Raw genomic sequence first — 24616 nt, 5'->3', positions numbered from 1 at the left:
AGCAATGTCCTCAAGTGGAAACCACAAAAAAGTGCCACCATCTCCCGGTCCGGGACAACCCGGTCCAAGTTTCCCTCGAAGCGACAAGGGCAACGCGACCAGGGCGGCATCGACGACACCTTCAGCAAGGAGACGACACCCGCAAATAGCACTGTCGTTGGCCTAGACCACATAGGTGCTCAACTTTCACCGACAGCCTCGCCTCATAGACCCATGGCTATCTGGCCCAGCTGAACCAGCACCCACGTCCTCTGCAATGCCGTAAAATGAGCATGCACCAGGAACGCCAGCATAGGACAACACAACTGCCGGGTCTAGGAATCCAGATCCAGAGCAACACTGTCCTACGCCTCGATGGGAGGACACCTGTCGAGGCCATCATCGGGAGGGACGCCACCCAGCATGCACTCAAGCGCGGAGACGCTTCACTGGCAGCAAGGACGACAGGATCTGATGCCTCACCGGGATCAACAAGGGCACTGGAAAATGGTGCCTCACCAGAAGCCTATGACGCGCCACAACACCATGGATGAGAAGGCCATGCGTCGTCGCATAGCCTGGGTTGCCGCATCTCTGGGAGGAGCACCGGCGCTAGGGACGGTCGTCGCCTCGTCCTTGAATTGAAGGGGGGAAACGCCATGCGCCGAGAGAGCTCGCCCGGACACCGCCGGCCGTGATGGCGAGGGGTTGAGAAGCGGAAGAGGTCTATGGTGGCTATCGGCTAGGGTTCCGCCGTGTCACCCGTGAGAGCGACGCTGGAGGTCGGGTGTGGCTTACGGGTTTTGATGACCAAAGGGGCCACTTGATATAGCTTAGTCCTATACAAGGCAAGATTTAATGGCATCATCAAACTTTGCTATCCGCAAGTTGATTAGGGAGGCAACTTAAAGCAGCATGGCAAACTGCTAGACACAATTGCTAGCACAAAAGACAACTATAGTCTAGATATTGTCCATTTGAAAGAGGGTAGAAGTCATCTTTATGAGTCACTGTGGAGCAGTGAGATCACCCTTGTTGGTGTCATTCCTTCCTCTTTTCTTGCCTTGTTATTGACGAGCATCTCTAGTGTGGTGTTTTTGGGTTTACCTTGCAATGAGAGGCATTTAAATGTTTGGCCACTTTGCTTGAGAATTCAGGTAGATCAGAAACCATATCATAAGGGGATTTGTGCCATGCATGTGCGAGAGACTGACCCATTATTTTTGGCTTTCGATTTTTAATCTCTCGTCTCTTAAACCAAATGTCCAAGGTAATTTAGGTTTTCATATTCGTGTTTATTGGTCGAGGGCTGTCATATAAGACCCATTTTGAATACGTCTTGACAAGTTTTTAAAACATTGTTAAATTTCATTTGCTGAAACTTGATACAACAAACGACAAAAATCGTAACTTTCAGCAACTAAAACTTAAAACTTGATGTGGCCCTGTGCGAAATTCAATGACTCTGCGGATCTCGAGGCAATCATGGGATTCCTTTTTTGTTACCGAGGTCGACCCCAAAGCCATAATGTCTCAAAACGAAGAGGCTATAGAGAAACTTTGATTTTTTTCCTTTGTCTCAAACTTCGTGAAGAACTCCGCTCTATATCTCCAACAAAAAAGTTGGGATGCGCCCCAGTTGTACACTCCCTTCGTTCGGAGAACCCTTGTTGATTCTGGACATGCATGGCTGAGCAGGTGCGTGCCCGTGCGAATTTCTAGGCATAATTGACTAACGTTTTTTAGAATATTTCTAATGATGTTATATGCATAGATGTGTTTCGTAGTAGTACTTCTTTAATTTAGTTTTAGAGGTGCATTTTAACTAAATACACATATTCTTTGGTGGGGTATTTTGTCTAAATATGCCTGCGCACTTATGTTTTGGGATCATAAATGCCATTATACAGAATTACCATATTACGTAGAAGTAGAGGTACTAATGCCAAAGATGTTTTTTTTTCAACTCAAGCCAAACATGTACTCCTTCCGTTCTAAAATTAGTGTCTTAACTTTGTACTAGCTTTAGTACAAAGTTAAGACACTTATTCGGAAAGAATGAAGTACTTGATTTGCATATTGTTTAATTTTCATGTACATTAAAAACATTTCTTATACATGTTTCACATTTTTCAAATGGGTGATTAATATTTTTCATATTTATATGTAAAGTGATTTTATAATACATATATTTAGAATATAAGCAAATTAAAAAATAATAGCAAATATTGTAAGCAAATATGTGAACAAAAAAGGATGAAAAGAAGGCGGAAGGCCTGTGTGGTTCACGCTGGACTGGCCCATTCTGCGACTTCTTGGGGGCGAAAAATGAGGGAGCAACTAGTTAACGAGCGCTCCTTCGGGAGCCTCACAACGATCAGCGCCATTTGGCGCGCTCTTAGCCATTTGCCATGTGTCGCGCTCTGGATGCTCCCTTTGAATTTTGTATTTTTTTTTATTTTTTCGCACGTGTTTTCGGCTTTTTAAACGCTTTTTTCCGGTTTTTTCCAACGTTTTGGTTTTCCTCCGGTCTTTCTTAGCTTTCCGAATTTTTTTTTGCGCGAAAAAACGCGTTTTTTTTCTTTCGTGAAAGTCACGGTTTTTCTTCCGCGAGAGGCACGGTTGTGCTTTAGCAAGAGTCACAGCCGTGCCTTTCGGAAACGAAAAAAACGCGTTTTCTGTTTTTTTCTTTCGCGAGAGTCACGGTTTTGCTTCCGCGAGAGGCACGGTTGTATTTTCACGAGAGTCACGGCCATGCCTCTCGGTAAGGGAAAAACAAAACGCGTTTTTTGTTTTTTTTCTTTCGGGAGAGTCACGGTTTTGCTTCCGCGAGGCACAGTTGTGCTTTCGCGAAAGTCACGGCCATGCCTCTTGGAAAGGAAAAAAAATACGCGTTTTCTGTTTTTTTCTTTCGTGAGAGTCACGGTTTTGCTTTCGCGAGAGGCATGATTGTGCTTTCGCGAGAGTCACGGCCGTGCCTCTTGGAAACAGAAAAAAACGCATTTTCTGTTTTTTTTCCTTTCACAAGAGTCATGGTTTTGCTTCCATGAGAGGCACGGTTGTGATTTCGCGAGAGGCACGGACGTGCCTCTTTCGGAAAGGGAAAAAAACCATGCTTCTGGTCCGGTTTTTTCGTCCGGTTTTTTTTCATCCGGTTTTTTCGTTAAAAAAAGTTCGTCAAAACCTATCAACATGGGATCTAGTTTAAAAATCTCGACGCGAGGAATTCAACGGTGAAAACGGTTCGAGATTTGGACGCACGGTTTAAAAGATAAAACGTTTTGAATAAATGGATCTGTGAAAAAAGGGAAAACTCTCAGGTTGCGACAAATGGCGCGCTATATGTGCGCCACTTGTCGCGACCTGGGAAAGTAGAGTGCTCTTTGCAACAAGTACTCCTTAATTAGTGATTTCGGAAAAATGACCAGTGAGACTGTTTGCCGTCAAACGAGACATAGTGGCATCCCTGTGCGAAGCCCTGACTATGTGCTGCCTTGAGCGGCACGTATGATTTCCCCCCTAAGTCGGTACGCAAGTCTCACTGGTTACATGGTTCACGGCCTAGTGGGACGCAGCCCAGATAGTTAGAAGAAGCAGCCCACCCCCTCAAAAAAAAAAAAAGCAGCCACAGGGCAGGAACATGACAAATCGCTCATCCACCGAGCTGTCTCGTACGCTGTACGGCCGCAGACACGGATAATAAAAAATGTAGTACCTAGTTTCAAAAAAAAAAGTACCCCGCCTATCAGTATAAACGGGAAACGTGCACGTCAAAACTTGTCTCAAAAGTGCATGCGGCGGGTTGATTGAACAACTATGAAGTCGCGCTCGCGCGTACGCTTTCGCTGTGTGTTCGCCGGTGCACCACGTAGCGTTTCTTCCCGGGCGATCACGACGGCTAAAAGAGCACCCAAGATTGGACGACACGTCCACGTCCGTCCGTGGAACGGACGTGCCTGACCACGCTCGCGCGCAGAGACGCAGTGCTCGAGCTTATCGTTTCTGCACGTTTCAGATAATTCTTACAAGTACTTAGAACAATTGCAATGGATATTCTTACTGCTAACCACCTAGCATTGTACCCTCGTAATAAAAAAAACCCCACCTAGCACTGTAGCATGTGAAATAAATAATCTCACCCGAGTGGCTATTGCGGTATTCGAACCTAATATCGCAAAGGCATTTGCAGGCGTCGTTTTTCTTTACTGTTGGTTTAATACGGTTTTCAAGCTCAGATGGATGACATACAATCAAAAAAATAAGACTAGTATGCTTTTCTAATTAATTTTATTGTTTACTGGTCATTCTATGTCTAGTTATCTATCCATTGCATTGGTCTTTTTTTCTCGATAGATCTAAGATTCTCTCTAGGTGTCTTTGTTATCCAGTTATCTATCCATTGCATTGGCCTTTTTTTTTTCTCGATAGATCTAAGATTCTCTTTAGGTGTCTTTGTTAAAAGAAATACCGGAGGAATAATTACTAGAGATGGGACTAATCATGTAAAGAATGAAGTGCTATTGTTTTTTAATTTGCTTATATTCTAAATATATGTATTATAAAATCACTTTACATATAAATATGAAAAATGTTAATCACCCATTTGAAAAATGTGAAACATGTATAAGAAATGTTTTTAATGCACATGAAAATTAAACAATATGTATGGAAACAAAGTAGACATCAAAACATATGTATGAATGTTTTTGTTAATCATGTACCTGAAAAATATTAAATGTGTATGTAAAAAATATTCCTGTTGTATACAAAAAATATACAATGTGCATGAAAAAAGTAGACATAGAAAATATATGTTTTAAAAAATGTTAGTCATGTATTTGAAAAGTATTTAACATGAAACGACAAATGCACAATGTGTATGGAAAAAAAGTCAGAAGAAATATATGTTTTAAAGAATGTTAATCATGTATTTGAAAAGTACTAAAAGTGTATATAAAAATGTATAACGTGTAAGGAAAAATTAAAGATAAAAAATATAAGTTTTAAAAAATGTTAATGACATACTTTAAAAATGTTAAACATGTATCTGAAAAATGTACCTGCTGTATACGTAAAATATACTCCCTCTGTTCCTAAATATTTGTCTCTCTAGAGATTTAAACAAATGACCATATATGGAGCAAAATGAATGAATCTACACTCTAAAATATGTCTATATACATCCGTATGTTGTAGTCTATTTGAAATCTTTAAAAAGACAAATATTTAGGAACAGAGGGAGTAGAAGCTGTATGAAAAAAGTTGACACAAAAATATGTGTTTGAAAAAAATGTTAATCATATATTTGAAAAGTTGTTCAACGTGTACACAAAAAATGTTTATACAATGTAAAAAAATGCACGCATAGATTATAATTTTTTTATTGCCATTAAAAATGTACATGGAATTTTAAAGGAATATTCACGTGTTTCCAGAAAACGTCTGTGAATATTTTTTATATGTTTATACAGTGTTCAAAGTAGTTCACGTAGTTTAAAAAATGTTTATTGCCACAAAATATATGGTCAATGTGTATTTAATAATTTTTGACCAAGTATTAAAAAAAGTGGTCAAAAAATATATTAGAACAAAAATTTATATCGTGTATTTGAAAAAACATAAATTTTGTATTTAAAAAATAATCAATATTTATCAAAAATGTTTCACATGTACTCTAAAAACATATATTGTGTACCGAAAAATAGACATGTGTGAAAAAAGGAAACCAATGCAAACCGACAAATAAGAAAAGAAAAAAAAGAAAAATTTGTATTTTAAAAATGTCATCAGGTATTAAAAAATGAAAATGTTGTTAAAAAATGGTTCCTTATGTATACGAATAATGTACAATATATATAAGAAATAGACATCAAATTCACATATTTTTCAAACATACTAATAATGTATTGAGAAAACATTCAATATGTGGGAAAATGTTTCTGATGTATACGAAATATGTTTTATGTAATTTAAAAATATTAAATATGTATAGAAATATAATTCTTATTCTATGCGAAAAGAGAAAAGGAAAAAAACAACGAAAACAAAAATATGCAAAGCAAAGCCAGTAGTCTCTCCCTAATAATAAAGCAGCGATTGCTTCTGGTCGTCGCGTGCTTTTGCAAAAAGACCCTTCTCTTTTTCGGAAATTGAACCCACACTCCCTACCTAAGTGGCTCTAGGGAACACGATTCGGTAAAAAAAAACCTTTCGCGTATCCTCTGTTTCTTGGTATTCAGACCGGCAGTTGGAGGCCGCCGCGACGAACGGGATGGACGAGGTGGCGGAGCAGGGGCCCCGGCGAGTGGGGAGCTGGAGGCACAACGCATCCCGGCGTCGCACGGGGACTACGAGCCGGCGGCGCACCTGTCACCAACCAGCGCAGACCCCGAGGCCGTGACGACGAGGGGAGAATCAGAATGAGGAGGATGCCGCTGCGGCAGCGAAGGTAGCCAGCAGCCTGATGAAGCATCTACGGCCCAGCTTCTCCGGCGCGCCATCCGGAGATGGGACGGACGGATCGAGGCGGAGAACGATGGAGAGGTGGTCGGAGGCAGCGAGCTCCAAGGCAGGCGGGGTGATGCGCAGGGCCGGCCCTGGGCCAGGGCAGCGGGGGCGACGGCCTGGGGCCCAGCCAAACTAGGGGCCCCGACCCAGGCCATATATATATATGCTTGAGGTACAGCCATACAAGTGGAGAACCAACAAGGCCTGAGAGGCCCATCGTGATATGTATGTAGATAAGAAGCCCAAAGAATGCACACGCTGAATTCGTTCCGAATAACGATCGGTTGTAAGTATATGTACGTGTTTGCGCGGAGCCATGGCTGTCAGTTTTTTTTCCTTTTAACCTTTCCGTCGCTGTTAGTTTGATTGCTTCTTCAATTCTCCAAACCCAATCGATAGCAGTATTCACAAGCTCGGGGCCTATGGCTTCGTTTCCCATCATAAACGGAGGACGGAGTGGCCCAATGCCGTGAAACTCTGCCGCAGTCCGGAGCATTGCAACGGCTGCCGACTGCGCCTAGGGCGAGGAAAACCCGAACGAGTGAGGTAATTTATTTTATGAATCGTTTAGCCCTTAATTTTAATCTGATGGATGGAAATTAAGTTGTATTCTTGTTTTTATAACACTTGCACTCTTTGAGGAGATAGCTGGTCTTGGTCACGTGGTCTCAACGTTTTGCACTTGGATAGTTGTAGAGCACACCAGTGTTGGAGCACACATTATTGCTGCTAATTTACCCCAAGTTGAGGTGTTCTCCTTTTTGTTTTTACAAATATATTGCCTAAAACATTTATCTAATTCTGAGAAGAGAACAAGGAGAAAATGAGCACATCAGTTAACTAAATTTTAGAAGGAGATTATGAATAAATTTATTTTTTGGAATCACACTACTTTATAATCTAAAGCAATTAGATGCCAATATTATTGAAGCACCACAACCTATTATTATCATATACTTCCTCCGTAAAGAAATATAAAAATGTTTAGATCACTACTTTAGTGATCTAAATGCTTCTATATTTCTAAGAGCGTTTAGATCACTAAAGTAGTAACCTAGACGCTCTTGTATTTTTTTATAGAAGAAGTACTATTTACAAGGGGAAAATATATCATAGTTTATGGCTTTACCAGATTTTTTTCATATCAAAGTATGGAATTCTTTTTTTCCTCCACTGCGGCCGCTGGGCCCACTCATGGAGTCCGCCCTGGGGCCCTCGAAACTCCAGGGCCGGTCCTGGTGATGCGGTTCCAGATGGACGACGGCTTCGCGGGCGGCTGGGCCGAATCGGGCTGCCGTGGCCCAAGCGGCGGACGAACAGGCGCTCCTCTCGTCGTCCTCCTCCCGACGGCAGGCCAAGCAGGCGGCAGGAGCTTCTCCGTTCTGCTTGGCGACCTCAGGGTCCCGCTCTTCGGGGCGCTGCTCCAGCAGAGCAGCAGCACGCGCCTCGAATGGCAGGGGCGGCCGCCGTGGTTTGAGGACGTGCTGCGGGCGCCGACGGCTACCACGCCCCGGCGGTGGTGGACGCGCGGCGACACTCTCTGGGCGTGCTCTTGCTGGAGCTCCTCAACGGCAAGTCCCCGACGCACGCGTCGCTGCAGGATGGCGACGGCGGCACGCTGGATCTGCCGCGGTTGGTGCAGTCAGTGGTGCGCGAGGAGTGGACGGCCGAGGTGATTGGCGTGGAGCTGGCGCGACGCCGAGGAGAAGATGGACTCGCTACTGCAGGCACCAGGGAAGCTACAACATAGCACGCCGCTGGCCTCCAGCAACCGGCGCTCCGCACACATCCTTGCCTCCCACGGCCAGATGCTCGGACGGCCCCCCATCACATAGATACACAAACACAACAGCAAGCTTCAGTTATCTGAATTTTCGGTTCAGTGTCCACAACAGCGAGCTTCAGTTATCTGAATTTTTAGTGCAGTGTCGTGATTTGGATGGACGCCCGAACACAACAGCGAGGCCAGCTTCAGTTCTCTGAATCTTCAGTGTGCTGTCATGATTTGTATGGAATTGGAGACCGTGTCCTTCTCCAACATAAGTCAATTTCCAATGTAATCGAGTTCGAGTCTCTGTTCTTCTCCAACGCAAAAGCATGTAGTGCCCGACCCGGATTGGACTTGGCTGTCATAAGGAGGGATCCTCGACCAGAACGTCCATCAGGCCGCGTCCCTCGACCAGAATCTCCATTTCACATTGCAACTCTCAGAGGAGCATCCAATGTCGCTGGCGGAGGAAAATCATCCGTCCAGCCGTACTATGCCGAGTTCGCCGGCGGAAGAAGAACACCCGTCGAGCCCTCCATCGCCTGAGGTGGCTACACCAGAGGTATTTCTCCCCATGAAAGTTACTACACCTGAGGCTAGCATGTTTGCATCTCTGAATTTTTTTTAGAGATTTGTTCAGGATTGTTTGTTGTCTGAACAAGACACATATCTGAAGATTCAGTATTGACTTACACCTTGGAGTTTACATCCGTTGTGGTGTTTTTATATTCTAAACTGAACCATGCTAATCCGACCAAGTTTGGGCCTACACACAGCCAAAAGTTTGAGTGATAGTTATGTTCCAGTTGCATTTATATTCAGATTTCATAGAAGGAACAAAGTTCCAGGAAAAACAACCTGTTAGTGTGTTCCTTGACGTTATACACCTGAGCACCCCTACTGTTAGCACCAAAACTAGCATTATTCTTGGCATGTATATGAATGCTTTGTTTGCATGATTATTTGATTGAAGTAGGGCAGAATAACAGTAAACTGAACCATGAAATTTTAGAATCAGAAAGTAGGCATATACATCGTCATTAGCTCATTTTTCTGAAGTTGCTCCATGTTACTCCAGTTTTAGGTTCTGTCCAGTGATGTTCATCAGAAATGTCACAGTGCGTGTATGCTCTAAGCGATAGGCAACGGACTATGGGGAACATATTTGTTTTTTTATAATCATTTTCTGATTGTTGTTTTCCTGTAGGATATGTCATTACTTTTTTTAGTGGGTAGTGACTGCACTACCTAACCGACTATGATGTACTACCTCTGTTTCAACTGATTCCAGCTCAATGTGTCATCACTATTTAAATTATTTATTAGATGCTCGATGAAATTCAGAACTAAGCAATTTTTTCTTCTGTCTTTTCAGTGATGGGAGGTAGATTGAGCTGATAAATTTCTGCACCCACCTTGAGGTCCATAACGTTCTCCTAATTATATGCAGCCCAATTCGTATAGATGTATTTGTTTGAGGGAGAGGACTATCTGTGATCAGAAGCAACAGTATGTGATCATCATGAGTGCGAGAGATGGCAGGAGTATGTGATATGTATTTCTGTGTACACTACTAATATGTATTGACTGTTCATGTTGGTACAGTAGGTTCATGATTGCTTATGGAAACAATAAAATTACTTGAGGAGGATTTTATGAGTATGTACTTTGAGACTTGAGAGGCTGTTATTGACATGGATTCTCCGTCTACTAGAGAGGCTGGTGTCAAATCAATATCGGAACAAGGGCAATAGAAGTGGAATGAGGTGAAGTCCTATTGATACCTATAATTCATTGATTAACTCAAACAAATGATACTAGACATCAACTACTGCAATTGATCCATGAATATTTATTAGGTTGTAGTATCTATCTAACATCTTAGAAGGGAAAAATGCGATGAACACTTTTTTCTCAAGGTTATCTATATGAGTATATCTTTAAAATGTGGTACAGAGAGCAGAAGGTCTTAAATGCTTGCAAATCCTCAGTTTTAAGAGAATAAGATACAGTCTTAATTTATTTCCAAATTTATTTTTCTATTATTGGAATTCTGAACAGGAGAAGGTTGTTAGCTCGTCGTGTGGTCGATTTGGTTTCTGGAAATTCTTTCGCATACTATGTTTGAGCGCTTTTGTTCTTGAGTTCTTCTGGTGGAGGGAATCAGAAGTGATTCTTCTGCAATGTGAGGAGATCTCCAAATCAAGCCAGCCTCCAAGAGAAGAGAACAAGTAGTACATCTCTACCCAGACGAGCTGAATCTGAACGACTCAGATTGTCATGTTACCGTGTACCAGTCCGGCAGATGTGCAAGTGCAACTACATTGGTTGAGTGTAAGGAAGACTGATTCATCTGCGCGAAGCCAGTATGACAAGGCTAAGTCTGCACAAGGTAAAAAAACACAATAAATTTGGCCCCTTGATATTTCTGTTTATGGGTTGTTTTTCAGGGGAGCTCATAGTTTAGTAGTTCTCTTCTGTGCTAATCTGAATTGTAGGTGGCCCATTGTTTAATTGCTCATGCACATTATTAATTGTGGTTTGCATCGTCAATCTGCACTTTGGTAGGAGCACCTAGGAGTTCCTGACTATTCTCTGGGCAACCTCCTATATTTTATAGTAGTTCAACTTAGCCTTTATTTGTGGCAAACCGTGATTCCGTACTACACCTTGGAATCTTTTTTAAGTCTGAATTGCGTGGTTTACTGACTAAATTTACCCACTAGCTCAGCTGATTTATGCAAAGTACAGTAGTAACTTTGTTTGGATCTGAACTTATATCACTCTAAGAACTTCTACATAGAATGATTTATCATCACTAGAATATTTATGCCCCGTTGTAATGCACGGGCATGTTTTCTTGCAAAATTTATTTTAAATGTTTTTTGCTGGTTGATTATGTTTGGAGTTCCTTTCTTTGTTATTATCTTCATTGCATTGCTAGTTTCTTTTATCCGGTACCATTTTGTGGTTATATATGCTTTACTTATTCACTTAGAATATCAATGTCTTATCGGTGAATCGGTTCACTTGCACAAGGATCTTGCCAAAACATCAAGTTTCCCGAACATAAAAATTATGTCATTTCGGTGGAATAAAGAATTTATCTCTAGCACGGTGAAACAAATAATTTATCTCTAGCACTAAAATTATGTTTCTTACCAACAAGAATGTACACTGCAGTATTTTTATTATGTTACGGCTAATAGTTGGGTTGCTCCATTAGCAAGAAGTCAATTTGTCAGTGGAAACATAGCTGCAAGGATGCGATATTTCAACTTTGAGGTTACTTAAGCTTTTGGACTTCAGATTTAGTTGCCATCACGAAACTGGTATGCAATTGAGCTGCACTTGCGCGCACATGCTGATTTCTAAATATCGCACAGTACTATAGTTGTGATCCTCTAAATAGCTTATATTTGAGCACAGTCTTGCGGAATAGTTACAGTGAACAAAAAGCTTGCATTTGATTGATTTGATTTGTTAGTTTTTTGAATGGTGCTGCCCCTATTAGGCTAAGTAGAAGCACTATACTGGGCCTAAAGTACATCAGGTTACCTTTCATGAGGTCTGTGGAATTTTTGTAATTTGCGGTATGGTATTTTTGGAATTATTTTGGGTACAAGGAAAGAAGTGAGACAGAACTGCAATTTTTTGTGGTAAAATTTACTGAAATTGGTGTTTCTTTTCAAGATTGTATTACTGTTTGCCCATTTGATCCTTGGATGATCTACTAATTTTCTTTTCTATTTGTTGCGGATAATTTGCTTCAGTTCATCAGATTACCTGGAGAAACATGATCATTGTTTATCTAAAGATATATTGGGCATCAGTCCACCTGTCATGAGGTCTCTAAATTTTTGAGGCATGTTTATTTTCTGAATAATTTATTGGAGATACTATGCTTGGACTCACAAATGCATGTAGTGCTTCCACTAGAGGGATGTTCTTCATTTTTTCTGTGCTCTTTCAAGTTTTTGGTCCTTGAAAAGTAATAGTACTTGCTAGGTTTCTAGCTTTACTTTTTTTTGTAGTACAAGCTAAATGTATATGCCTGAATTTACATATCAGAGTGTTTGAGTTGATTAAGGGTATGAGAGAGAACAATTTTCATCCTCAAACAACACCCGACATCATTAATTTTCTTATTTACCAATTGAAACACGAGGCAATAATATCACAACTTAAGTGTGTGAACATATCAATATAAAATGATTGGCCGGATTATGTTTTTATGCATTCTAGAAGTGGCATTTTCGTGAAATTACAAACTAGCTTTACATTTTCTCGAAACACTTTGTGAAATTTTATTGGAGAATATTTTTCTTTTTTTCCATCGTTCGTTGCCCATTTGTCCCGTTCTGCTCCTGTTTGTCATGAGTAATGTGATGTGTTGAAATAGAGGGCGTAAACTTGTGGGGGCTTTTAGCCATGGGGCTATTGGGCTAGAGGCATGCGATATATTTTCCTCCCGTTACAACGCACGAGCCCTTTTGCTAGTAAACCAAATAAATCTTTCCCTAATAATAAAGCACAGATTGACTTTGTCGGGCTCACCGTCACAATACGCTTCTTTTCGTGAATTTACGCTTTCAGTTTTTTTCATCTATATTAGTTTCTACATCCGAGGTGGTACTATTTTACGTGCATATACTATTATCTATATCTATATGACGTGAGGGATGCGATATTTTTCTCGCACATTGCTCCGTTGGGCCTCGACTGGCTGCATCCTGGGCTGCATCCGTGGCCCAGAACAAGGCCGACAAGCCAACGAGGCGTTAAAAAAGATTTCGATGGGGACAGGACTCGAACCTGGGTATCTTCTTCTTCTTCTTCTAAACCGAATCGTTATTTTTCTAAGAAAAACTGCACGCCGTGCTTCTCTCGCTGCACGCTGCTCCTATCCCTCCCCCAGTCGCCATGGATCTTGCTTTTCTGGATCCACTCCTCCCCTCCCAGAGTGTCCGCTCCTCTCCCTCCGCGGGCCGCCAATTCTCTCCCTTCACGAGCTGATGTGGATCTCGCGATGCAGGTGGTGCCCGTTGTAATGGCCATGGCTGACTCGCCAGACGCCGCCGGAGGGAGCCCAATATACCCTAGCTCGATGGGCTCGCCAGCCGCCTAGGTAATAGGGAAAACATGTGTCGCATCGGCACATTTGATACAGAGCAGCAACTGTAAGTTCCTCTCCCTTCTCTAATTAGTATTGAGATTCGATTGCTATTTGATTCAGAGCAGCTACCAAAAGTTCCTCTTTTGATGCACCGAAAACAGCTCTCTCTCTCTCTCTCTCTCTCTCTCTCTCTCTCTCTCTAATTGATGCACAGCTACAGAATGACGTGTATCTATGCTACCTGCTAATGTGATGGCTAATGCACGCGGACTGATTCATGAATTAGCAAAATATTTTCTGCCAGATGTGCTAATATACAAATTTGATGTTCAGGGTGCCCTCCACTTGTTTGTTGTTATGCCTATAAGAGATGATTTTTCTTCATTTTTAAAAAATAAAAAAACCCACAGTGCGGTTGCTCTTATACAGCTTATAAAAAGCAATTACAAGTAAGAAGAGTGGTGTGTTCTCCATAAAACGGAATTGCAGAAGTTCTTGTTTTTGGGCAGGGTAAAATTGGAGGAGTTCACTATTTAAATTTTAGTAGTTCACTATTCAAATCCAGTCCACTTTAAAAGTTCAAAACAATTCATTATTATAATGTAAACAACATACAAATCATTCTTGGAACCTTTGAAGGTTCGCTGGAAAAAAACTTCACTATCACTATCTCTACCTATATGATAATATTGAAGAAAAGACTGTTTATTCTCCTTTTCTTTTTGTCCGCCGTCCACACAGACCTGGTTATTGAGGGCGTGCACCGGATGTGCATAGCAGCACCAGTGCCGACCAATTCGGCGGCGAACGCCATGTGGAGGTGCACGGGATGACGGTAAGATGAGCTTTCTCATTTGTTTTGCCTTCAACATCACGCTCGGATGGTTGTGGGGACTCAACTTTGTGTTGTGGATGCATTAGGCGACGCTGGCGAAGCTGATGTGGAGGTATGCGTGTGTGATGACCTGTTGTTCCTGGCTTCCGACGGTCCATGGTGGGGGAGGACCAAGTGGTGGCCTTCTTTGGTGACTTCATGGGCGTGTCAGCCCTCATCTCCACTTTGTCATCGACGACATCTACGGCCATGACCCTCCGCCATCCACTTACTTGGCACCTCGGTACGCAAATTAAATCCTTCTTCACCTGGCTGGGCCGTTTTTGTTCTGGAATTCGGATGCTTGAGCTGGTGGAGCAGGGTATGATTATGATCTGTGTAATGGGTGTAGAGTGGGAGGGGCTGCCGTTCCAGTTCAGCAGGGGCTGCACCTTCTACCGCAGTGATCCCAACCCGCATGGGCAGCAGCAGATTCAGATTGTGTAAGCATCATTCGCTCACTAGCTAGATCAATTCGAATTTTGTGTTCTGATTTTGCACGTTGCGAGCTTTGCTATATATCACATATCACAACTCTATTATCTTCCAGTAACTCTATCATCTTTCAGTACCATGATGTGTGTGCATATCTCTTTGGTTCTCAAACAAGAGCTGCATGTCTTTCAGTTTGCACTGTGGATGAAGTGCAGTGTACGGTCGGTGTTGTAAGCATAGAGTGTAGGCAGGTCAAGATGCAAGTTTGTTTGGTTTTGACTCCAAGCATGAATATTTGATAATTAGAGAAGGATCTTGGGTAAAGATCTTTGCCTAGATCAATGTAGTCATATAGGCCATGTTATCTTCTAGCAAAAATATAGCAATAATTTCTTCTTTGCCTGTTCCTCTTTTTTTCTTTTTTCTTTCTTTCTTTTCTCAATGCACTGTATGATGATTGTAATGGGCCACATTGGCAAAGACTGGACATTCTGGATTTGGAAGAATGCAATGATCATTTTTTTATGCAGCTCCAAATGCAACGCACAACGAAACAAAAAAATAGATACTCCTAGGCTCGATCTTTCTACTGCAACTAAAAATAAATACTTATTATGACACTTTTCTCGATCTGTTTGGCATGTTTTATTATCTTCTCTGGCCCATGAAGGTTTGGAGATGGTGGCCCATGACGAGGATTTCAGGGGAGATCATACTATGACTATAACAAGAGGCCGAGATTTGACTTGCATTGTATGCGTAAAGCAGGTTCAAGAGCTCCAAGCCAACAATCGCCAGAGCTTTGAAAAAGATGTAAGACTTCTACTTTCTACCTTCTGTCACAAAATTTGTTGTAGCCTGTGTTGAAAATATGCTCTAGAGGCAATAATAAAATAGTTATTATTATATTTCTTTGTTCATGATAATTGTCTATTGTTCATGCTATAATTGTGTTATCCGGAAATCGTAATACATGTGTGAATACATAGACCACAACACGTCCCTAGTGAGCCTCTAGTTGACTGGCTTGTTGATCAAAAGATAGTCATGGTTTCCTGACTATGGACATTAGATGTCATTGATAACGGGATCACATCATTAGGAGAATGATGTGATGGACACGACCCAATCCTAAGCATAGCTGAAAAATCATGTAGTTCGTTTGCTGTAGCTTTTCTGAATGTCAAGTATCATTTCCTTAGACCATGAGATTATGCAACTCCCGGATACCGTAGGAGTGCCTTGGGTGTGCCAAACGTCACAATGTAACTGGGTGACTATAAAGGTACATTACAGGTATCTCCGAAAGTGTCTGTTGGGTTGGCATGAATCGAGACTGGGATTTGTCACTCCGTATGACAGAGAGGTATTTCTGGGCCCACTCGGTAATGCATCATCGTAATGAGCTCAATGTGATCAAGTGGTTGATCACGGGATCATGCATTACGGTACGAGTAAAGTGACTTACCGGTAACGAGACTGAACAAGGTATTGGGATACTCACGATCGAGTCTCGGGCAAGTAACGTATCGATTGACAAAGGGAATTGTATACGGATTGATTGAATCCTCGACATCGTGGTTCATCCGATGAGATCATCGTGGAGCATGTGGGAGCCAACATGGGTATCCAGATCCCGCTGTTGGTTATTGACCGGAGAGTCGTCTCGGTCATGTCTGCATGTCTCTCGAACCCGTAGGGTCTACACACTTAAGGTTCGGTGATGCTAGGGTTGTTAGGAAGACTTGTATGTGATTACCGAATGTTGTTCGGAGTCCCGGATGAGATCCCGGACGTCACGAGGAGTTCTGGAATGATCCGGAGGTAAAGATTTATATATGGGAAGTTGTCATACGGTCGCCGGAAAGGTTCGGGGGCATATCGGTATTGTACCGGGGCCACCGGAGGGGTTCTGGGGGTCCACCGGGAGGGGCCACCTCTTTCGGGGGGCCTTATGGGCTGTATGGAGAAGGGAACCAGCCCAAGTGGGCTGGGGCGCCACACCCCCCTAGGGCCCATGCGCCTAGGGTTGGGGGGAAACCCTAAGGGGGGCGCCCCCTTGCTTGGGGGCAAGCCCCCCCTTGGCCGCCGCCCCCCCTCTAGATCCCATCTAGAGGGGGCCGGCCCCCTTCCCCCTTCCCCTATAAATAGAGGGTGAGGGGAGGGCTGCACACAACATCAAAGGCGCACCCCCTCCCCTCCCCAACACCTCTCCTCCTCCATAAGAGCTTGGCGAAGCCCTGCCGGAGTACTGCAGCTTCACCACCACCACGCCGTCGTGCTGCTGTTGGAGCCCTCTTCCTCAACCTCTCCCTCCTCCTTGCTGGATCAAGGCGCGGGAGACGTCCTCGCTCCGTACGTGTGTTGAACGCGGAGGTGCCGTCCGTTCGGCGCTAGGATCTTCGGTGATTCGGATCACGTCGAGTACGACTCCATCAACCCCGCTCTCTTAACGCTTCCGCTCGTGATCTACAAGGGTATGTAGATGCACTCTTCTCTCCCTCGTTGCTAGATGACTCCATAGATTGATCTTGGTGATGCGTAGAAAATTTTAAAATTCTGCTACGTTCCCCAACAGTGGCACCATGAGCTAGGTTTATGCGTAGTTACTATGCACGAGTAGAACACAAAGTAGTTGTGGGCGTCGAAATTGTCAATTATCTTGCCGTTACTAGTCTTATCTTGATTCGGCGACATTGTGGGATGAAGCGGCCCGGACCAACCTTACACGTACGCTTACGTGAGACCGGTTCCACCGATTGACATGCACTAGTTGCATAAGGTGGCTGGCGGGTGTCTGTCTCTCCCACTTTAGTCGGATCAGATTCGATGAACAGAGTCCTTATGAAGGGTAAATAGAAATTGGCAATTCACGTTGTGGTTTTGGCGTAGGTAAGAAACGTTCTTGCTAGAAACCTATAGCAGCCACGTAAAAACTTGCAACAACAATTAGAGGACGTCTAACTTGTTTTTGCAGCAAGTGTTTTGTGATGTGATATGGCCAAAGGATGTGATGAATGATATATGTGATGTATGAGATGATCATGTTCTTGTAATAGGAATCCCGACTTGCATGTCGATGAGTATGACAACCGGCAGGAGCCATAGGAGTTGTCTTTATTTATTTATGACCTGCGTGTCAACATAAACGTCATGTAATTACTTTACTTTATTGCTAAAGCGTTAGCCATAGTAGTAGAAGTAATAGATGACGAGACAACTTCAAGAAGACACGATGATGGAGATCATGATGATGGAGATCATGGTGTCATGTCGGTGACAACGATGATCATGGAGCCCCGAAGATGGAGATCAAAAGGAGCAAATGATATTGGCCATATCATGTCACTATTTGATTGCATGTGATGTTTATCATGTTTTACATCTTATTTGCTTAGAACGACGGTAGCTTAAATAAGATGATCCCTCGCAATAATTTCAAGAAAGTGTCCCCCCTAACTGTGCACCGTTGCGAAGGTTTGTTGTTTCGAAGCACCACGTGATGATCGGGTGTGATAGATTCTAACGTTCGAATACAACGGGTGTAAGCCAGATTTACACGCGCAATACACTTAGGTTGACTTGACGAGCCTAGCATGTACAGACATGGCCTTGGAACACAGAAGACCGAAAGGTCGAGCATGAGTCGTATAGAAGATACGATCAACATGAAGATGTTCACCGATGTTGACTAGTCCGTCTCACGTGATGATCGGACACGGCCTAGTTAACTCAGATCATGTTATACTTAGATGACTGGAGGGATGTCTATCTGAGTGGGAGTTCATTGAATAATTTGATTAGATGAACTTAATTATCATGAACTTAGTCTAAAATCTTTACAATATGTCTTGTAGATCAAATGGCCCACGTTGTCCTCAACTTCAACGCGTTCCTAGAGAAAACCAAGCTGAAAGACGATGGCAGCAACTATACGGACTGGGTCCGGAACCTGAGGATCATCCTCATAGCTGCCAAGAAAGATTATGTCCTAGAAGCACCGCTAGGTGAAGCACCCGTCCCACAGAACCAAGACATTATGAACGCTTGGCAGACACGTGCTGATGATTACTCCCTCGTTCAGTGCGGCATGCTTTACAGCTTAGAACCGGGGCTCCAAAAGTGTTTTGAGAGACACGGAGCATATGAGATGTTCGAAGAGCTGAAAATGGTTTTCCAAGCTCATGCCCGGGTCGAAAGATATGAAGTCTCTGACAAGTTCTTCAGCTGTAAGATGGAGGAAAATAGTTCTGTCAGTGAGCACATACTCAAAATGTCTGAGTTGCATAACCGCTTGACTCAGCTGGGAGTTAATCTCCCGGATGACGCGGTCATTGACAGAATCATTCAGTCGCTTCCACCAAGCTATAAGAGCTTTGTGATGAACTTCAATATGCAGGGGATGGAAAAGACCATTCCTGAGGTATGTTCAATGCTGAAATCAGCAGAGGTAGAAGTCAAAAAGGAACATCAAGTGTTGATGGTGAATAAAACCACTAAGTTTAAGAAAGACAAGGGTAAGAAGAACTTCAAGAAGGACGGCAAGGGAGTTGCCGCGCCCGGTAAGCAAGCTGCCGGGAAGAAGCCAAAGAATGGACCAAGCCCGAGACTGAGTGCTTTTATTGCAAGGGAAGTGGTCACTGGAAGCGGAACTGCCCCAAATACTTAGCGGATAAGAAGGCCGACAACACTAAAGGTATATGTGATATACATGTAATTGATGTGTACCTTACCAGTACTCGTAGTAGCTCCTGGGTATTTGATACCGGTGCGGTTGCTCACATTTGTAACTCAAAGCAGGAGCTGCGGAATAAGCGGAGACTGGCGAAGGACGAGGTGACGATGCGCGTCGGGAATGGTTCCAAGGTCTATGTGATCGCCGTCGGCACGCTGCCTCTACATTTACCTACGGGATTAGTTTTAAACCTCAACAATTGTTATTTAGTGCCAGCTTTGAGCATGAACATTGTATTAGGATCTCGTTTAATTCGAGATGGCTACTCATTTAAATCCGAGAATAATGGTTGTTCTATTTATATGAGAGATATGTTTTATGGTCATGCTCCAATGGTGAATGGTTTATTCTTAATGAATCTCGAGCGTAATGCTACACATATTCATAGTGTGAATACCAAAAGATGTAAGGTTGATAATGATAGTCCCACATACTTGTGGCACTGCCGCCTTGGTCACATAGGTGTCAAACGCATGAAGAAGCTCCATGCAGATGGACTTTTAGAGTCTCTTGATTACGAATCATTTGACACGTGCGAACCATGCCTCATGGGTAAAATGACCAAGACTCTGTTCTCAGGAACAATGAAGCGAGCAACCAACTTATTGGAAATCATACATACTGATGTGTGTGGTCCAATGAGTGTTGAGGCTCGCGGTGGCTATCGTTATGTTCTCACCCTCACTGATGACTTGAGTAGATATGGGTATGTCTACTTAATGAAACACAAGTCTGAGACCTTTGAAAAGTTCAAGGAATTTCAGAGTGAGGTTGAGAATCAACGTGACAAGAAAATCAAGTTCTTGCGATCAGATCGTGGGGGAGAATACTTGAGTCACGAATTTGGCACACACTTAAGAAAATGTGGAATAGTTTCACAACTCACGCCGCCTGGAACACCTCAGCGAAATGGTGTGTCCGAACGTCGTAATCGCACTCTATTGGATATGGTGCGATCTATGATGTCTCTTACCGATCTACCGCTATCATTTTGGGGCTATGCTTTAGAGACTGCCGCATTCACTTTAAATAGGGCTCCGTCGAAATCCGTTGAGACGACACCGTATGAATTATGGTTTGGGAAGAAACCTAAGCTGTCGTTTCTAAAAGTTTGGGGATGCGATGCTTATGTCAAGAAACTTCAACCTGAAAAGCTCGAACCCAAATCGGAAAAATGCGTCTTCATAGGATACCCTAAAGAAAATGTTGGGTATACCTTCTACCTCAGATCCGAAGGCAAGATTTTTGTTGCCAAGAATGGGTCCTTTCTAGAGAAAGAGTTTTTCTCGAAAGAAATAAGTGGGAGGAAAGTAGAACTTGATGAAGTATTACCTCTTGAACCGGTAAGTGGCGCAGCTCAAGAAAATGTTCCTGAGGTGCCTGCACCGACTAGAGAGGAAGTTGATGATGATCATGAAACTTCAGATCAAGTTGCTACTGAACTTCGTAGGTCCACGAGGACACGTTCCGCACCAGAGTGGTATGACAACCCTGTCCTGGAAATCATGTTGTTAGACAACGGTGAACCTTCGAACTATGAAGAAGCGATGGCAGGCCCGGATTCCGACAAATGACTGGAAGCCATGAAATTCAAGATAGGATCCATGTATGAAAATGAAGTATGGACTTTGACTGACTTGCCCGATGATCGGCGAGCCATAGAAAATAAATGGATCTTTAAGAAGAAGACAGACGTGGATGGTAACATAACCATCTATAAAGCTCGGCTTTTCGCTAAGGGTAATCGACAAGTTCAAGGGGTTGACTACGATGAGACTTTCTCACCCGTAGCGAAGCTGAAGTCCGTCCGAATCATGTTAGCAATTGCCGCATTCTATGATTATGAAATATGGCAAATGGACGTCAAAACGAGATTCCTTAATGGTTTCCTTAAGGAAGAATTGTATATGATGCAGCCAGAAGGTTTTGTCGATCCTAAGAATGCTGACGAGGTGTGCAAGCTCCAACGCTCGATTTATGGGCTGGTGCAAGCATCTCGGAGTTGGAACATTCGTTTGGATGAGATGATCAAAGCGTTCGGGTTTATGCAGACTTATGGAGAAGGCTGCATTTACAAGAAAGTGAGTGGGAGCTCTGTAGCATTTCTCATATTGTATGACATACTGTTGATGGGAAGTGATATAGAATTCTTGGAAAGCATAAAGGCCTACTTGAACAAGTGTTTTTCAATGAAGGACCTTGGAGAAGCTGCTTATATATTAGGCATCAAGATCTATAGAGATAGATCTAGACGCCTCATTGGTCTTTCACAGAGTACGTACCTTGACAAGATATTGAAGAAGTTCAAAATGGATCAGTCAAAGAAGGGGTTCTTGCCTGTATTGCAAGGTACGAGATTGAGCACGGCTCAATGCCCGACCATGGCAGAAGATAGAGAAAAGATGAGTGTCGTCCCCTATGCCTCGGCCATAGGGTCTATCATGTATGCTATGCTGTATACCAGACCTGATGTAAACCTTGCCGTAAGTTTGGTAGGAAGGTACCAAAGTAATCCCGGCATGGAACACTGGACAGCGGTCAAGAATATCCTGAAGTACCTGAAAAGGACTAAGGACATGTTTCTCGTGTATGGAGGTGACGAAGAGCTCGTCGTAAGGGGTTACGTCGATGCTAACTTCGACACAGATCTGGATGACTCTAAGTCACAAACCGGATACGTGTATATTTTGAATGGTGGGGCAGTAAGCTGGTGCAGTTGCAAGCAAAGCGTTGTGGCAGGATCTACATGTGAAGCAGAGTACATGGCAGCCTCGGAGGCAGCACAAGAAGCAGTCTGGGTGAAGAAGTTCATTACCGACCTAGGAGTCATACCCAATGCGTCGGGCCCAATGACTCTCTTCTGTGACAACACTGGAGTTATTGCCCTTGCCAAGGAGCCCAGGTTTCACAGGAAGACCAGGCATATCAAGCGTCGCTTCAACTCCATTCGTGAAAGTGTTCAAAATGGAGACATAGAGATTTGTAAAGTACATACAGACCTGAATGTAGCAGATCCGTTGACTAAACCTCTCCCTAGAGCAAAACATGATCAACACCAGAACTGCATGGGTGTTCGATTCATCACAATGTAACTAGAATATTGACTCTAGTGCAAGTGGGAGACTGTTGGAAATATGCCCTAGAGGCAATAATAAAATGGTTATTATTATATTTCTTTGTTCATGATAATTGTCTATTGTTCATGCTATAATTATGTTATCCGGAAATCGTAATACATGTGTGAATACATAGACCACAACACGTCCCTAGTGAGCCTCTAGTTGACTGGCTCGTTGATCAAAAGATAGTCATGGTTTCCTGACTATGGACATTAGATGTCATTGATAGCGGGATCACATCATTAGGAGAATGATGTGATGGACAAGACCCAATCCTAAGCATAGCTCAAAGATCGTGTAGTTCGTTTGCTGTAGCTTTTCTGAATGTCAAGTATCATTTCCTTAGACCATGAGATTGTGCAACTCCCGGATACCGTAGGAGTGCCTTGGGTGTGCCAAACGTCACAACGTAACCAGGTGACTATAAAGGTACATTACAGGTATCTCCGAAAGTGTCTGTTGGGTTGGCATGAATCGAGACTGGGATTTGTCACTCCGTATGACGGAGAGGTATCTCTGGGCCCACTCGGTAATGCATCATCGTAATGAGCTCAATGTGATCAAGTGGTTGATCACGGGATCATGCATTACGGTACGAGTAAAGTGACTTACCGGTAACGAGACTGAACAAGGTATTGGGATACCGACGATCGAGTCTCGGGCAAGTAACATACCGATTGACAAAGGGAATTGTATACGGATTGATTGAATCCTCGACATCGTGGTTCATCCGATGAGATCATCGTGGAGCATGTGGGAGCCAACATGGGTATCCAGATCCCGCTGTTGGTTATTGACCGGAGAGTCGTCTCGGTCATGTCTGCATGTCTCTCGAACCCGTAGGGTCTACACACTTAAGGTTCGGTGACGCTAGGGTTGTTAGGAAGACTTGTATGTGATTACCGAATGTTGTTCGGAGTCCCGGATGAGATCCCGAACGTCACGAGGAGTTCCAGAATGGTCCGAAGGTAAAGATTTATATATGGGAAGTTGTCATACGGTCGCCGGAAAGGTTCGGGGGCATATCGGTATTGTACCGGGGCCACCGGAGGGGTTCCGGGGGTCCACCAGGAGGGGCCACCTCTTCCCGGGGGGCTTATGGGCTGTATGGAGAAGGGAACCAGCCCAAGTGGGTTGGGGCGCCACACCCCCTAGGGCCCATGCGCCTAGGGTTGGGGGGAAACCCTAAGGGGGGCGCCCCCTTGCTTGGGGGGCAAGCCCCCTCCCCTTGGCCGCCGCCCCCCCTCTAGATCCCATCTAGAGGGGGCCGACCCCCTTCCCCCTTCCCCCTTCCCCTATAAATAGAGGGGTGAGGGGAGGGCTGCACACAACATCAAAGGCGCAGCCCCTCCCCTCCCCAACACCTCTCCTCCTCCATAAGGGCTTGGCGAAGCCCTGCCGGAGTACTGCAGCTTCACCACCACCACGCCGTCGTGCTGCTGTTGGAGCCCTCTTCCTCAACCTCTCCCTCCTCCTTGCTGGATCAAGGCGCGGGAGACGTCCTCGCTCCGTACGTGTGTTGAATGTGGAGGTGCCGTCCGTTCGGTGCTAGGATCTTCGGTGATTCAGATCATGTCGAGTATGACTCCATCAACCCCGTTCTCTTGAACGCTTCCGCTCGTGATCTACAAGGGTATCTAGATGCACTCTTCTCTCCCTCGTTGCTAGATGACTCCATAGATTGATCTTGGTGATGCGTAGAAAATTTTAAAATTCTGCTACGATCCCCAACAGCTTGTTATTTTGTATGGCAATCCGTTCTCATCCCACGCCGCCGCTTGGGGATGCATTTGTATAGTGTGACGCTCGGATAATCAAGTTACAGTAACCTCCGCTAATGATGCCACGCCACCTCCGTTACTGTCGCTAATCTCGTGTTAGTTCGAAACCGATTCAAATTCAAATTCAAAACAGAGGCAAACAATAAAAGTTTTCAAATATTAAAACTAAAATGTTCGGAGTAATCCAAATATTGCATAGGTAATTATGGCGGAGAAACCAAACTTTGATAAAGTGTTTAAAGGCTCTAAAATAAATAAAATAGTAGCTTAAACATTTAAATAAATGTCTTTCATAATTTATA

General features: G+C 43.6%; 1 protein-coding gene across 1 annotated transcript; it reads left to right on the top strand.

Moving 5' to 3' along the window:
* Positions 1 to 7724: 7724 nt before the first annotated feature.
* Positions 7725 to 15599, top strand: LOC125524157 (uncharacterized). Its single transcript, XM_087535246.1, has 8 exons — positions 7725 to 8816; positions 9630 to 10020; positions 10316 to 10646; positions 13290 to 13434; positions 14112 to 14205; positions 14292 to 14488; positions 14597 to 14687; positions 15350 to 15599. Exons 6-8 carry the CDS (start codon positions 14362 to 14364, stop codon positions 15369 to 15371), a joined length of 240 nt encoding a protein of 79 aa, XP_087391372.1. The 5' UTR covers positions 7725 to 8816; positions 9630 to 10020; positions 10316 to 10646; positions 13290 to 13434; positions 14112 to 14205; positions 14292 to 14361; the 3' UTR covers positions 15372 to 15599.
* The last annotated feature ends 9017 nt before the right edge of the window (positions 15600 to 24616 follow it).

This window comes from Triticum urartu, chromosome 7A, assembly GCF_056163025.1.
Source record: "Triticum urartu cultivar PI428250 chromosome 7A, HENAU_Tu73, whole genome shotgun sequence".
NCBI lineage: Eukaryota > Viridiplantae > Streptophyta > Magnoliopsida > Poales > Poaceae > Triticum > Triticum urartu.
This window is presented reverse-complemented; position numbering and strand designations above follow the sequence as displayed.